This window comes from Onychostruthus taczanowskii, unplaced genomic scaffold, assembly GCF_017590055.1.
Source record: "Onychostruthus taczanowskii isolate IOZ18803 unplaced genomic scaffold, ASM1759005v1 scaffold125, whole genome shotgun sequence".
NCBI classification, from domain to species: Eukaryota; Metazoa; Chordata; class Aves; order Passeriformes; family Passeridae; genus Onychostruthus; species Onychostruthus taczanowskii.
In genome coordinates, this window is record NW_024498407.1 from 580,004 (window position 1) to 596,086 (window position 16,083).

The 16,083-nt window shown below is 35.2% G+C and overlaps 1 protein-coding gene across 3 annotated transcripts in view; it reads left to right on the forward strand.

The window, feature by feature from the left end:
• Positions 1-16,083, forward strand: part of NRCAM (neuronal cell adhesion molecule) — a 144,062-nt gene that overhangs the window by 78,257 nt on the left and 49,722 nt on the right. For 2 of the 3 annotated variants that reach the window (XM_041396070.1, XM_041396068.1), the window contains 8 exons: positions 4,019-4,124; positions 5,571-5,767; positions 6,681-6,803; positions 7,179-7,349; positions 7,791-7,847; positions 9,828-9,939; positions 11,875-12,059; positions 13,515-13,646. In XM_041396070.1, coding sequence (XP_041252004.1) covers positions 4,019-4,124; positions 5,571-5,767; positions 6,681-6,803; positions 7,179-7,349; positions 7,791-7,847; positions 9,828-9,939; positions 11,875-12,059; positions 13,515-13,646 — 1,083 coding nt within the window. Of the gene's footprint in view, positions 1-4,018; positions 4,125-5,570; positions 5,768-6,680; positions 6,804-7,178; positions 7,350-7,790; positions 7,848-9,827; positions 9,940-11,874; positions 12,060-13,514; positions 13,647-16,083 lie in introns of those variants that run through there. The other variant, XM_041396071.1, reaches the window with a different exon arrangement.

Here is a 16,083-nt window from a genome sequence, read left to right on the forward strand (position 1 = left end):
TTCCTAATGGCTGTAAGGAATCACTTACCTACAGAGAAGAGGTTCCCACAAGCTGATATGACGGCTAGTAAGAAATTCAAATACCTAAAATTCAGACACTCAAAGCATCTTTCTTTTTTTTTTTTTTTAATGCAAAAGGGTAAGGCTCTTAGATGTCTTAAGTAGTGCCTGAAAACAGTTAAGAACTTTTACTTAGAAACATGTTCGAAATGTGCTGGGCAGGGAACTCCAGCATTAACACATGAGGCGGGGAAATCCCACAATCTGAAGTTCTTGTCTGATATAAGACTCTGTTAGTGGGGAACCTTGAAGGTAGCACTTCATGCTGAAAAGGAAGCAATGTAGCTGCTGCATTTTATATTCTCAATAACTAATTTTATTAAATCACTCATGTTTCAGGTTGCTGTTTTCTTTCTAAGATGAACACGATCACATTTTCAGAATTCAGTGAACCATGTTGCACCTCTCAGTGATGATTCATTTGTTAAACTAATTTCCAGGGAAGAGAACATTAGGGCTGGGGTTTAATTGATGGATTAATACATCAGTAAATTTGCCTGTGATTCTAATCTGCATGGTTTTCTTTACCTTTCTTTACCTGTGGTTTTGATACCTTTCTGCCTTCCGGAAATGCATGTCTTTCTTTAATAATCATTGACATACTTTGCAAGTGCTTTGGTGGTTTTTTTTTCCCCTTGCATTTTACAAGCCTATCAAACCAATGACCTGTATTTCTGTAACAAAATCAATATATCTGAATCACATCCAACTTGTTGTGTTGTAAATGCCCTTAGAGGAATAAGCTGTGGATTAAGGAAGGCTTTGAAAGTTTGATGAATAAATGAATGTGTTATTTTTGAAACTTAATTTTTCTCCTTAAACATCTTTGCAGGCTATAAATAGTCTTTTAAACCTATCTTGTAGTTTAGCAACTAATATAAATTCTGCACCTCTTTAATATTGTTGTTTTAAGAGCAAGATTTTGGGTTAAATTTACCAGAAATGCATCAATAGACAAAAATGAATAGCCTTTTTGGATGTATCATTTTAATTCTGTACTGAGAATTTAATTCCCTTCTACTTCATTCTTAATGAGTTTGTGAGGTCTGATAAAGTCACATCCTTGAATTTTTAGCCGGAAATTGTATCTAGAATAATGGTATTGCTTTCATAAATAATGATGAGAATGGTCTCTGGGAGAGCACCACAAGGGAAGGACTTAGATTTTGTTGTGGGTCTTCCCTGAATATCCACCATAGAGACCTGGTGGTGAGAACATACTTGATTGGTTCAATATTTAGATTTCCTCCAGGTTAGAAATCCCTGTTGATAGCAAGTTCAGTAGTTCCTAGTCAGTGTTTCCTCAAAGCAGGCCAGGAATGACTGAAAGTGTAGGGGACTCAGGGACATTTGGCCTATTGATAAAGAGACATAAATTTATGTTTATGCAAAACATTGAAATTAAGCAATAAAGATCTGACAGTTCAGATGATTATTTTTGTTTAGTTATTTTTCAAACCAAAAAGAGTTGCAAGTCTGTTGAGTAGAATTAGATGCTTTTGTCTTTACAAGAGTAATTTTAGCCTGGAGCATTCTCTTTGTTCTTCCATGTGATCATATGGGTGGATTGATTTTGACTGCAGCATGAGCGTAGCACACTCCATTAATTCTGATTTGCTGCTGTCACCTCAGTATTATTGTTTTATGTCCTTGCAACGCCAAAACCACATAGCATGGTTGCCTTAAAAAAGTCAACACTTCAGGAAAGTTTCTCATGCCAAGAGCTTTAGATAAATGTAGTAATATCTGACACAGTGGAAATTGTGGTTGGAATTTCAGGCGTCGTTGCTTGGGTTGCAGTGCTGAATGTTTTAGATGTTTTCTTTTTAATGGTGACCAATGTACTTGTCAGAGATACATCTCTTCCCTCTCAAAATTGCTAATTTTCTCTTCACTAACAAATGTTTCTCTTTAATCTCCATTTGTCCATTCAACTGCTGATTCTGATGTGGGAATAAAAGCAAAACTTCTAGAAGAATGTAAGTTACTCTTCACTAAAAATAGGCTGCGTGCTGCTGAAAATTAAAACAGATTGTGCTGCAAATTGAATTTGCAGTCCAAAAATGTGTGATTCTGACATCTTGTTGATAATTTGGTTTGCTATGTCTAGATGTTTTATGCATGCAGTGTTCAGGAAATACTAATGTACATAAAACAACATTCTGATATTCCAGATAAATTAATTGTGTGATTTTTGATGGTGTGCTGTTTGAACATTAAAATCTTCACTCAATATCAGCTTGTGCAGTGTTTTATTACTACTTTCAGGAGTAAATATATTTGATAAAAAAATTTATTGGAATATATGTACTTTTGTACTATTTTACATATCTGATTTGACATATTTTTATATCTACAGTGGGTATAGCTATTTAAGTAGACCTCATATTTTATGGGTTCTAACTTAGCTTTAGTTTTATGGTTAATTTAATCAGTTTTAAGTGCAGTCCCTAACACGGCAGGCAGTGGAGATTGCAGGTCTTTGATGTGCGTCAGATGGAATATCCTGTAGGCTGGGCAGTGTTTGTGTCATATCCTTTTTCAGAGTGAATTTGCTTTTTCTGATATATACTGACCCTGAGAAATGCCTCTGAGAGGGAAAAGGACTGTCTTCAAGTACTTCTAAGGAAATACACATAAAGGCATCATGTAAAAATGTTGCCTTCCTCTTTCAAAGCTTCTCCCCTGTGCAGTGAGGAGCAGAACCCAGTTCTGTGGCCTGCTCTGTTCTGCTTGGCTGCTGTGTTTTGTTATGGTTCCATGATATGATTTCTTTTCATTGCTGTTTCTTGCAGGTAGAGTTTTACAGACAGCTACCTCTGTCTGTGCAAAGGAGTACTTAAAGTGTAATGGTATCCTTAAGCAAGACTTAAATAAAAATCCCAGTTGTAGAATTTTAACTGTCTGGAGTGAGGCATGAGAACACAGCTAACTCTAATGATTGAAATATTTTGTTCCAGTGGCTAGAAATTACCCCAAAGCACAGGCAAAGGGTATTGCTGGACAGCTGATTTACAGCACTTAGATGGGGATGTTCATGGGCATATTATTAAACAGGTTTATTCAGGTGACACTAAACTATAAACATATGAATAATGTTGAGGAAGACACCTTTCTCACTATCTTAATATCACAGTGTTTTTTAATGCAAAAATGGGCATAGATAATGGTAATAGACTATAAATTACCATAGGTAGACACCAACTACTTTGTCAGGTGAATCAATTTTGTCCTGTACTACTTGTTTTATAGTACTTGAAAAATGACAAATGTTAAATGATTGCTTCTCCTGGAACAGTTCACAAGACTATATTTTTAATGGATTTCTTAAGGGGAATTGGTGCTTTACTTTTCCTACATGTTTACTTTATTTGGAAACTAGATACTATTTTTGTCATTTTTAACAGCGTATTTTGCTTATAACACATTCTTTACTCCTGAAAAGTAGTTCTTAAAAGCATGCTTTGTAGATTAATGCAATATATTAAGGAAAATAAATGTGTGGAAAGGTCTCTCTCACAGAGAATTTGAAAATATGCAAAATGTTAGGAGCACAAAGCAATGTATATTTTTTATATTTTTTCCTTCTCTGTGGTAAAAAACCATTTTGTGGAGGTTTATGTCTTGCAACTCTCGATTTCAGATTTGTTGGACTTAGAATTTGAGTGTCCTTCCTGTTGAAATCTGAGGTATAGAAATGATCTTTTCATTAAATGTTTTGGCCAAGATCTTCATCCACTGTAAATCAGGATAGCTCAGCTGGAAGTAAGTATAGCTGCACTGATTTACAAGGGTAGAGAGCTTCAGCCTCCTGGTACAATGGATACTTTAATCCCACTCTTCTGTCAATGATTTGCTTCCTAACTGCAGTTGTTCTTTCTTTGCTTACAAAAGTGTCTTGGTAATACTTTGAAAATATTGTTCAAATCATCTCTCTTTGTTGTATTTCATAATGAAGTGTCACAACCTCCTACGATAACTCAGCAATCTCCAAAAGATTACATTGTTGACCCTCGAGAGAATATTGTAATACAGTGTGAAGCCAAAGGAAAGCCACCTCCTAGGTTAGTAGCATTTTTTTTTTTTTTGCTTTTATTGGCCTAAGAGTATGGAAGAACTAGGAGAACATGGACTTTCTCAGCCCACAGTGTGAATTGTGTGATATCAGTGTGATAACTTTGTATTGGTGAGAGCACCTGGCATAAGGGTTTGTGGATGTGCTGCTACCTATAGCTAGAGCAGCAAAGACTGACTGCCACTCTTCCCAAATTCAGGGGTTTGTTCCACTTTTTCCACCTCTCATTTGAATCTACATTACACTTTATTGCATTCTTAATATTATTGGTAATGGAAACCCCACATTATGAAACTTCACCTGCAAAGTTGTAAGAAAGAGGTTCACTGTTAGTTCACAATGCATGGTAGTCCTCCCAAAAACGCTGCATTGGGGTCCAGCACTGCTGCAGGTCCAGTTCTTCTCTCCCCCAACACAAGGTGCAAATATGTCCAGTCCTGCTGCAGAAGGTCAGCGCACAATTTGAGTCTGTTAGAATCTGAGCTTTTCTGGTGCCATTACATTTATACTTTAGGAACATTCTAACCAGCACAAAAAAGTGTTTGTGCTTAAGATTCTGAAGCTGAAATGTAACATGTACAAAAACTGCTGTTCACAGTGTTTGAAGCTGGGAGTGCTCAGCACTTCATAGGTGTTGGTCAAGCTCTCTGTGACTATACTTCTGACCATAAATGGAGCATAAGTAAGAAAATGGTGTTTATGGTTTAAGTTGTAGACTGTGAACCTCTGCTTCTTGACAATTTTTTATGAGTTCTATCAGTCTTCATTTTTAAAGACTATTTTCAAGATATCTCTTGTTTTGAGTAGTATTGGTATAAATTTACTAGGTCAAATAAAGGCTCTCAGACTATATAATTTCTATTAGAGAATTATGTTTGCATTAGAATAGTGAAAAGGACTCAAACTTGCCACAGTCTTTAATTCACTTGCATAACTTCAAAATCACCAAACCAACTAAAATAAATGGTGTCCTGCTGGGGCCTGAGATGACACATTTCAGCCCTTAGCAGGTTTTGAAAGACAGGTTTATAAACCCTTTCAACAATAGATTTTATAATGGAAATGCTAATGCAGCTTTAGCAATATCAGTTCTTGCAGATGTTACTGCATCATTTTGAGTAGAAAGGAAATCAGTTATTTTCCATGTATGATTAACCTCAGAAATTTTTAATGTATTTTTTAAAAAAATAATTAACTTTGAAATAGCTCTTGTAAATATGTTCAGCCAAATCTTTTATCTTAAAATATTGCCAGATTTCTTATAGTAAAATTTCTGTATTGCATTATTAGTTAATTTAGTTTGGGAACTAGTCTTACTTATCTGCTAATGAAAAAATAATATGTATTTTTGTTAATTGCTTTTTCTTCTTTTTCTTCATACAGTCTACAAAAAGCACCTAAGAATAAACTTTTCTTTTTGTTTTTATTGTTTTAGCTTCTCCTGGACACGCAATGGAACTCATTTTGATATAGATAAAGATGCACAGGTAACAATGAAACCAAATTCAGGGACTCTTGTCATAAATATTATGAATGGTGGGAAAGCAGAAGCATATGAGGGAGTTTACCAATGTACAGCAAGGAATGAACGAGGAGCAGCCATTTCCAACAATATCGTTATAAGGCCTTCTAGTAAGTAAAGCTCTTAATGTTCATAAAGTGTGAAACACTTTGGTTTTCTTATTTGCTTATGAACTTTTTGCCTTTTTGTTTTCCTGTCTTAAAATTTCAGTCATCCAAATGACCATGCTAGAAGTTATTGCCTATTTTCTTATACTTAGGTATACTACTGTATTACAGGTGCTCTCAAATATGTGTTTTTTACAAAAATTTAATTTTAATTTTTGAAATTTTATTTTTATTTTTTTCTTGATACATCTGGCTAACCTTATAATGTTTAAAACTGAGTTGTATGTATGACACGAGCTGCTTGAATAAAATACTTAAATCTGTAAGGCTTTAAGGAAAATTTGTTGACGTGGGTGACATAATTGATGACCACAATTTTTTTCTGTTTATGAAGTCTGTACTCCATAGTTTTTGTAATAGCTTTAAAACATAACAGATCTGAACTAAAAGGAATCTAAAGTTTTTTGATTAATGGTAGATTGTTTCTACAGCTTTTTACGAGCTTTATCTCAGTTTAATTTTCAAGCTTCTCAGCTTAGTAGGTGCTGTTCTCACATCTTAGTTAAAGAGAGTGTGTATAATACTGCTTCAGAAATGTCTACCTCTTTTTCTATTTTAGTACATCACCTTTCTTTTCATTATAGTAAAAAATTTGCAAGATATTGTTATAAAACCTTTAGTGAGCAGACAAAATAATTTGAATCAGTTGATTATACTTTCAATAAATCATTGGTGTACTTTTCTTCCAAGAAAACATAAAGAACAAAAATAACAACTTTAGCAAACATGAAAGGATTTAACATTCTGATGGATGTAGTTCTTTCATTTCTCTGGAGTACTTTGTGCATTTTGCCTTTAAATTTTTGAGTTTTTGCCAATGCAAAGTTTGTGTGTGTGTCAAAATCACTTTCTGTAGGATCGCCTTTGTGGACAAAAGAAAAGCTGGAACCAAATCATGTTCGCGAAGGTGATTCACTAGTACTGCACTGCAGACCTCCTGTTGGCTTGCCACCACCTATTATATTTTGGATGGATAATGGTGAGTTTGTTTCTTAAGCAGTTGACTTTTTGCGGTTTTTCTACGTAGTATGTCGTTGCTTACCAAAACCACAGATGGTGAAGTTTCCCTCTGAGTTAAAATCCAGTGAATTTCCATTTCTGTAGAACAGAGGAAACAAGCAGCCATACAGCCCAAATGCATGAAGCCAAAAGCAGCTGGAGATCTTAATGTAAGTTGTAGATTAACCCACTGGGGAAGAATGGGTAGACAAGCCATCTCATCAGGAAGCTTAGAAATGTCTGTACATGTACCAAGGCACAAACAAGTGTAATTGAATGAATATGGAGTCTGCAGATCATAATAATAAAGTGTGTCAATTATATTTAGCATAAATGTGTTCTTTCTTTCCCTTAGCTTTCCAAAGGCTGCCTCAAAGTGAAAGAGTTTCCCAAGGTCTAAATGGAGATCTTTATTTTTCTAATGTACAACCAGAAGACACCCGGGAGGACTATATCTGCTACGCAAGATTTAATCACACACAAACTATACAGCAGAAACAACCCATATCTGTAAAGGTCTTTTCAAGTAGGTATTGCATCACCAAATCACATACTTGCACAGTATTTATCCAGAGTTCTCAAGTTACATGCTAAAGTTAAATAGTGTTACGCTAGGGAATTTTGTCATTTCAATTTTGAATAAGAAATTACATTACTGTATAGACTTGAAGCATAATTTCCAGTTTTCTTGATATATAATTGATTTTAAAAGCTATCATTTTTCACTTTATAAGGCTTTGTGTTTTGAAAAAAATGTTTAAGAATTTATATATACAGTGTAAAAAATAACAGTTTTCAAATGTTTTTCCAGTGCAAGAATATGAAGTTATTATAATTATTGTAACTATTGAAGCAAATTAATCAATCACTTGATTAACTCACTGCGGCCATGTCATCACCTTTTGATTCCCAGAACTTTTATTTTTCCCTTTTTTATGCTTTCTTCATGATATTCTGTTTATTTCAGTGGATTCATTGAATGACACTATAGCTGCTAATTTGAGTGACACTGATATTTATGGTGGTGAGTTACACTGGTCCCCACTGATACTCTTTGTTTTATAGTAGCATTTAGTTAACTAACTTCACCTCCATGGCTACTTAATCTTTAGCTCCTTTTTCAGTTTCTAATAAAGGTATCAATTAGTGCTGGTGATAATACATATTTTGCAAAGGGACTGCACAGTGTGATGCTTTGAAATATTTAATTTTTCAATACTCTTGTAACATACAGCTCATAGAAAATATAAGCACTTCTAATAAGATCACTTTCACACTGGTGCAGATTTTAAAAACTACTTCTATACTGTGTTCATTTTTAATATTTTTCTTCCAATTTACCTAGTAGTTTGATTATGTTCATTATCACTAGGACTATTCAATGTCATGTGCTGCATAATAAATAACAACAATTAAGCACCTAACAGATCCACTTTACATTTAATAACTTACAGAACCAATAAATTCCTAGCAGTAGGATAAGTTTTGTTTGTTTGGTGTTTAAGCTGGTCTTTCCATTAATCTCTGTTGAATGGTCTTTTGTATGTTCTGAATTAAATCCTCCTGAACAGATGTATGTGTGTTTAGCAAGGCTGACTTTGGAGCACCACTGATTCTAGACTCTCCACTTGATATTGAGTGACATAGAAAGTACTTGATATTTATTCAATTTTTTTTTGTCTTTTTCTTTGTGAAATGGGTCTTTGTGCATATTTGACCATAACTTATATTAATCTAAAATAAAACATGGGCACAGAATATTTTACTTCTCTACATAAAAATCACATGTTATTCAGGAGGGACAAACAAGAAAAAAGTACCTGAACATAAAACAATGTATTAGCTACAATTAGTGAGGAAAGCACTGTTGGGTTGGCTCTCAACTCAGAACCACCATGGGTAATTGTCCTGAACACTCACAGTCTGGCCAAGTGAGTCTGCAGCCCTTGGCAGTGCCAGCCCTGGGTAGGTGAGTTGTTGCTGTGACTGTTGGCTGTGTTCTTGACTCTGGACGTCTCTGTTCTCCCACAACTTTGAGTTGATTGTGTACGGGTTATTAAGGAATTCACAGCACATACTGGATTAAGATGAAGTGTTGTATTTATGCTAATGTGTCAGTAAATCCTGTACTCTAACGAACTTCGATTTTATTATGTTTCTAATCCCATTTTTAAAAAAAACCAAAATGATTCACTGTAATGATTTGGACTCTTACAGCACTTCAAAGCCATTTAATTCTATATGTTAATATTGCTGCAAGAGAACATTAGACTATTCACAGAAAACACTCTATAATTACAGAAAACTCTTATTCTGAATTCCATGAAGGCATAGGAAATACCATATTCTTCAAAAGCCAACAGAGTATATCAGAAATGAGTCTTACATTTATAGCTGTCAGTTTACTGTGCTTATTGCTTACACGTTAATCAAGGTTCTGTATTGCAAGACTGGGGTACAGCTTGAATTAAAGTTAAATATATAGTAAGAGGAAAATCCCAGGATTAATTTCTGATACAATGTCTCACATTGTCTAGAAAATATTAAAACACATTCCAAAGCACCTTTCACTCACTTGGTTTATATTTCTGATTAAAAATAACTTTGCTGTATTTTTATTTTGATAGAAGGCCAGAAATTTTCAGTAACACTCAGTACCTCACACCAGTGGCCTTACTCCCCATTATAGTTCTGTTTAACAAAACAGCAGCTACTTAGGATTAAGACTGCACGGTTGCCTATATAAAAGCTTTGTATCAATTGTTCCTGTCTTTTAATAACAACATTTCTCTTCTATGTGTTCAAAATTGTGGCATTTAACAGATATGTTACGTATGTCAAAAAACTAATGTGTTCAGCTTTGTAGTTGTGCTGCACAATGACTTTTAATCAAATGGCCAATGTGGAGCAAAATCTCTGTTCAAAATGTGAAAATGGATGTATGCACTTGATTGGTATCAGAATAAAATTTAGAAATTAATTGTTTTACTACCTCTTGTTTCAGCAAAGCCAGTTACAGAAAGGCAGCCAGTTCTTCTAACACCAACAGGTAGCACAAGTACCAAAGTGGAACTCAGAGGAAATGTGCTTTTGTTGGAATGCATCGCAGCAGGATTGTGAGTCACTTTTGAGACTTTTTTTTCCTAAATAGAAACAGAGGGAAACATTTCAGAGATGCTTAAAAACATGAATGCTGTATAAACCATATGTGTTTCAAAGAAGCAGAAGTGTAAAATGGAAAGAGCTTTTTTAAGGAACTCCACCATTTACTTGGGCATCTGCAGACTTTGAAACTGGCTATGAATGTGTATGGCCTCTGCCTTCTTGTATCCCCAAACCCTAGGCACAGGATATGGGTTGTGCCATTGTTTTTAAAGGATACGGGCAAGAAATGCTATAGACTAATCTCAGGCATATATCCACAGATTTGCAGTCAGGAATAAAGCTTCTGTTGTTTTCCTAAATTTACAGTCATTAGGTTCTCAAATTATATAAAAATAGATAAGAATTTGCTGTTCTAATCCAAGAAAACTGCTTATATGTGATAATAATTACTTAGTAGTGCTAGGTGGGAATTGTTAGAACAAATCTTCAGGTCCTTACATCTAATTTCTCATTGTAATTGAGCTTAATTGGTACTTGTTTCTTCAATGCAATGCAAGGTTGCTTCTGCTGTTTATTGTGCAAAAAGAAAATTACTGAGAGCAATTTAACTTCATGAGTTAGGTTGACCTTTAAATCATTTTCATTCTCAGGAAGAAATCTGAGAATAGATTGGTTATAGAATAGAAGCAGAAAACCTTTAGTACCTATTTCAAGAACTGTAAATATGTTTGCAGTGCACAAAGGCAGAGTGCTCTCCGGTAGCCATGAGGAATGCCAATAATTGCAAATCTTGCACCACAGCACCATGCACGTGTTCACTTGCATGAGCTCCGCAGGGCATGCTCAGGCACAGCTTGATCTGAGCATCAGTGCAGTATTTCGGTCTCAGCTGCGGCCTGCTCAGGTGGCCCCAGCAGCACCAGCAAAACCACCCCTGTGAGTGCAATTAGCACCAGCCCAGGTAATCTTCATCTGCAATATAGTTATATGCATTTTGACAACCCTGCAATATTAGGTGATCCAAATTCCAGTAAAACAGCTGGATAAAACCTGTGGAAAAAAAAAATAGACATATATTATATGGCTTTGTGTCTTTAGCTGTCATGTAATTAAAAAACCAAATAATCAGTGAGGGAATACTTGTCTACAAAGGACCAGATTCAAATTTTATTTGAAATAACTACTCTTAATCACTGACACTATAATTAAAAGTCAGCTTTGCTAGATGTCTGTGTTATAAAATATGTGATATTAGACTGCTAAGGGAACATTTGCTTAGAGTCATTACCATTTGAGAGAGGACATTGTATTCAGTAAGCAACAAATTGCAATTTCTTGTCATTTTCAAAGTATATCTCCGTACACAATTGTGTTCAAACACAATTGTGTTTTAACAACTTTCAAGTTCAGTGGAACAACATGGGGCATAGCCAAGATTTAGACTCAGTGCAGTGACAAGTAGCTATACTTGGCTCAGCATTGACATTTTTTTCCTGATTTCTCACAATAAATGTTTCTACCTCCTTGTAGCTCTTTTGTGAAATTTATGATGTTCATGAAGCATTAGGATATTGCTCACACAAAGGACAATTATAAACTTGTCATTTTATGGAAGCTACCTTTAAAAACACCATAAGCATAAATTTGATAGTAGAAGCTTGTCTTCATTTATTAGCCATCAGGTTTTTTAGGTTAATCAGCAGACAAATGTATTCTGTAATTATTAATCCTGTGAACAGATGGCCATTGACAATGTTGGTGAGACTTGTCATTTCCTAGAAACAAATGCTGGCAGAATTTTCATATTTGTTGGATGTGGCCCAGAATCTGGGTAGAGCCTCTTAAAATAATTATTTATAAAACATATATTAAAAATATTAACATACTGAACTCTTACCTTCCTTTTCTTCAATCCTTAAATTTGATCTGTGCTTTTACTTCTCCAGACCCACACCAGTAATCCGCTGGATCAAGGAGGGTGGGGAGCTGCCAGCCAACAGAACATTTTTTGAAAACTTTAAGAAAACTCTCAAGATTATAGATGTTTCAGAAGCTGACTCTGGGAACTACAAATGTATAGCAAGAAATACTTTAGGTTCAGTTCATCATGTCATTACAGTAACTGTTAAAGGTAATACTAAAATTATCCTTAATGTAATGTTGTCAAGGGTCCAGAATGCAGGATGGAAGCAGGCTTTCTAGGATGAAGTGCAGCTAAAAAGATGAATGATAATGGTTAAAAATCACCCTGAGGAAACATTCAACTGTCTGAATTCTAACATTGGAAGGGCTTTACTATCTATAATATCTTTTCATCTTTTGATGTCACTTTGGAAAGCATCAGGCTTAACTGGTTTTTACTGTAACAGTAGTAAGGTAATGCCTTAGTTTGCACAAGTTCTACATTTATTTTAGATCCTTTGATTATCTGTCATTATACTACTTCTTTCGCTTCTCTATCTTCCTTCTTATCTCTCTTCATAATTTCATCCTCATTTTCTCCATTTTTCTTCATTCATACAGCCCAGATTATTTCTTTCTTCTATTTTACTATTGTCTTACAGTCTTATGTTTTTCTTCTTTTTTCTCTTTTACTGATATTTCTGTTCCTATTTTCTTCATGTTTTTTACCCAAGATGATGCCTTATAATTCTAAAAACATTTACAACATGTTTGTCTAAATAGGAATTGTAAGTATGCTGTGAATACCATGAAACAAAAAACTGTAATGACAGTTAATTAGTCATTGAAATAATCAGCTGTATTGCTTACTTTGCATGCTAAATAGTCACTTATTTTGTTGTAGATCAGCATCTTTTTATGATCACATTTAACTTCTTTTCTAAGAACAGAAGTTTAATTTTCTGTTTGCATCTGTCCATCAATCCAAAATCTGAAGATTAATTGCAAGATGTGATAATATATGCTGTTTGTGGTTATTTATTGTAGAAAAGGATGGAGAAACGTGAATATCTTCTAGTAAGGACAGTGTTTCACCCATTTTGATCTCTGTATTTTAATCTGTCTCAGGTAAACATCTGGCCCCACTGCAGTCAGCCATTGAATTGAGTGAGACCAAGGATTTTGCCATTTTAAAATTTCATTCTTGATATGGAATCTTTTTTTTTTGTAATCAAACCTAAATTAATTCCTAACAGCCTAACTACTAAGAGCATGGGTATCTCTGAAATTAATCAGAAGACCACTCTAATGTCTGCAAATGCCATACACAGATAAATTTTGCTTTCTTTAGGAAAGGCAAATTAGATTCAAAGCAGGAAACCCTAAATAAAACAAAGATCCTCTTGTTGTTTATCTCAGAATTTTAATGCAGTGGGTGACCAGAGGGTCAATTTGACCAATGTATGATCTATCACTTAATTATGTCTCTCACACACACATATATATCTATATATTTATATATATATATACACATATATATGTACATATACAGTAACAGTATAGCTGTAAGTCTGTATCTACACATAGCGTGTTTGAATTATCTTCTGATTACCATGCCTGTGCCTTATAGTTTTCTGTACATAATTTTGGAAAACAATTGCCTTCTTTCTTTTCTTAAACCCAGCTGCTCCATACTGGATAACAGCACCCAGAAACTTGGTTTTGTCTCCTGGAGAAGATGGAACATTGATCTGCAGAGCTAATGGCAACCCAAAACCTAGTATAAGCTGGTTAGCAAATGGTGTTCCCATAGCAAGTAAGATTCTTAATTACCTTACAGGAGCATGAGTAAGAAAATATGAGGAGTCTCAGGATGGTTTTTGTCAAATAGATGTGAAGAGCCTGTATTTGTGTAGTTTTTGCCTGACAGGTAATGCTAAATCATAAAAGATGTGATCAAATACTGTGGTTCATAAAAGCTGAACAACAAAATGTGCCTCTAACGTGTTTGAGAGAACTAAAATGTGTAATCATGCTTCTGGTTCTTCTGTCTGGCATTCTACTGGTAGCATCTTTGTGGATATTGGATGGTCCCTCTCACAGGGCCATTGCTGGGATGTCATTGTTAACCCTGTGTTTCTGTGGCAGATGTGTCTGCTAGGTCTCTTCTTTGCTTCCCCACTGCAACTCTAATGTTGCCAAGAATCTTAAATGTGACATAAAAAGTGAAGTCCCCACATGTGTGGATATACAGAGCACTTGTAGGATTTGCAGGATTTGCAGTACACTGCACGATATGCAGCTTAGTGTATGTTTGAGCCTTCCAGGCTTCAGCTCTAAGAAGCTGCAGCAGCAAAACTGTCTGAATGTGTCAGCAGCTACCTGGCAAACAGTTTGTGCCAAGTAGGTGTCAAAGAAAAGGAACCCCTAAGGCAATGGAAGAGCTGTTTCTGTGCGCATGGGTAAGAAAAGCAGCCCTGAACTGGTGATTGAGCCAAGTAATTGCTGCAGTGTTAGGACTGGCAATGCTGTATGACAGACACAAGGTAGCTGCTATACATAGTACAACTTGCCTTGGAAAGAGCTTGCTGGAGGACACTGCAGTGTGGTGTCAGCTGGGTTTGCACTGAGCATATCCTGTACTGTAAAGTCACACTTGGTTCTTCTACCTTTATCCTTCTCCTTTCTCAAAACAATAATAAAAGGCCAGACAGTCTCACCTGTTGGCTCGTGAGAGGTAATTTACTCTAAAATACTGATCTGTTTAAAGTATGACAGTGTCCCTTCTGTCACTTTTAGAACTTTTAAGTTTTTAGGAGTTGTTTAAGTCTGTTGGCAAAATATAATTCACCCAGCGTGGGACATGGAGAAGGATTGTCTATGGCCAGAATCTAGGTAATAGCAAGAAGTAAACGAGAGCCCTCGTTAGATATAGTTGAACTATTTGGTATACAAAAGAGAATAAACTTATTTGTAGGGGAAAAAAAAAGGCAATGTATTGAAACAAATAGAAATATTTAGCAAACAGCCTGTTTCAGGAATTCTAATTAAATGGAAGGTGACATCTACAACTTGAAATTTAAAATGAGAAGTTTCCATTGGTAAATAAGTTGTGTAAACTGACATTAATCACCTCATCAAACAATGGTAAGACAGGAAAACAGGAAAATATCAATGTAATTTTGTACAGTATATATTTATAAATAAATATATCATAATGCATATGTTATCATCAAAGTTTGGTACCTGTCCTTCACTTTTCATTCTGGGTTTTTGGTCGTCTCATCTTCCTTTGTTGTTTTCTGTATACTCACCACTCACTTTTTGTTTATTTGTTTGGAGGGGATTTTTACCCTGCAGTTCTTGTAGTTTAACTATTATTTCAGGCCTTCTGACTAGTAAAACCTTCATCAAGCTATGAGAGTCAGCTTTGCCTTGCTCTTCTTCCTTCTCAAAGCTGTAGGAACGAGCTGTTCAAATGACCCACAAGTACATTTTCCAGAAAAGCAGTGATGTGTTCTGCTTTCTTTCACAGTGACAGTAAAACATTAAGAAACAGAGTTTCCAGAAGCAGCTGCAGGATGCCACCAAATTTCCTAAATACAAGGCAGCATATATTGGACTGGCCTTGAGGAATTAGTACACAAAGTCTTGTTGAGGGTATTCAGTAAAAATTAAAAGACTTTAATTAAATTACCCATTCAAACTCAGTATGGAAGAAAAAATAAAAGAACACAGGAAATAAGTAAGTGAGTAGCTCAGGCTTATATTAAAGGTCACTTTTACTGCTGAGAAAAGCTGAAGTCTTATCCACATTAAATATTTAAGTGCAAGTTGATTGGATGCTCTAGTACACTGCATCTGTCAGGGCATCTATGAGAGGCATCATGATCACAGAAAGTGCTGTTCTTAAGATTCTTGTGATTTTTTATTATTCTGGGTTATCAAAAGCTGTTCTGGAAATTACCAAGTACAGTGTGCCTTTTTGTTCACTTGTTACTAAATTATAAAATTGAGCCCCTCATCTTCCAACTCAATGATTAGGAAATCACTGTAAAAGGAAACTAAAGCAGCTGTTTCTGCTTCAGGGCAGTGCTGAGAGAGCTACACCCATGGCAGGATTTCAAAGAAAAAGAGCTAAATTTGAATTTCAAAGCCCTGCTGTCATCCTATATCCCACTATGTGCCTCTTGTGGCCTAGTAATCTCTTTGCAATACTTTAATTTTCTGTTGGAAAGCACAACTGGGAGATA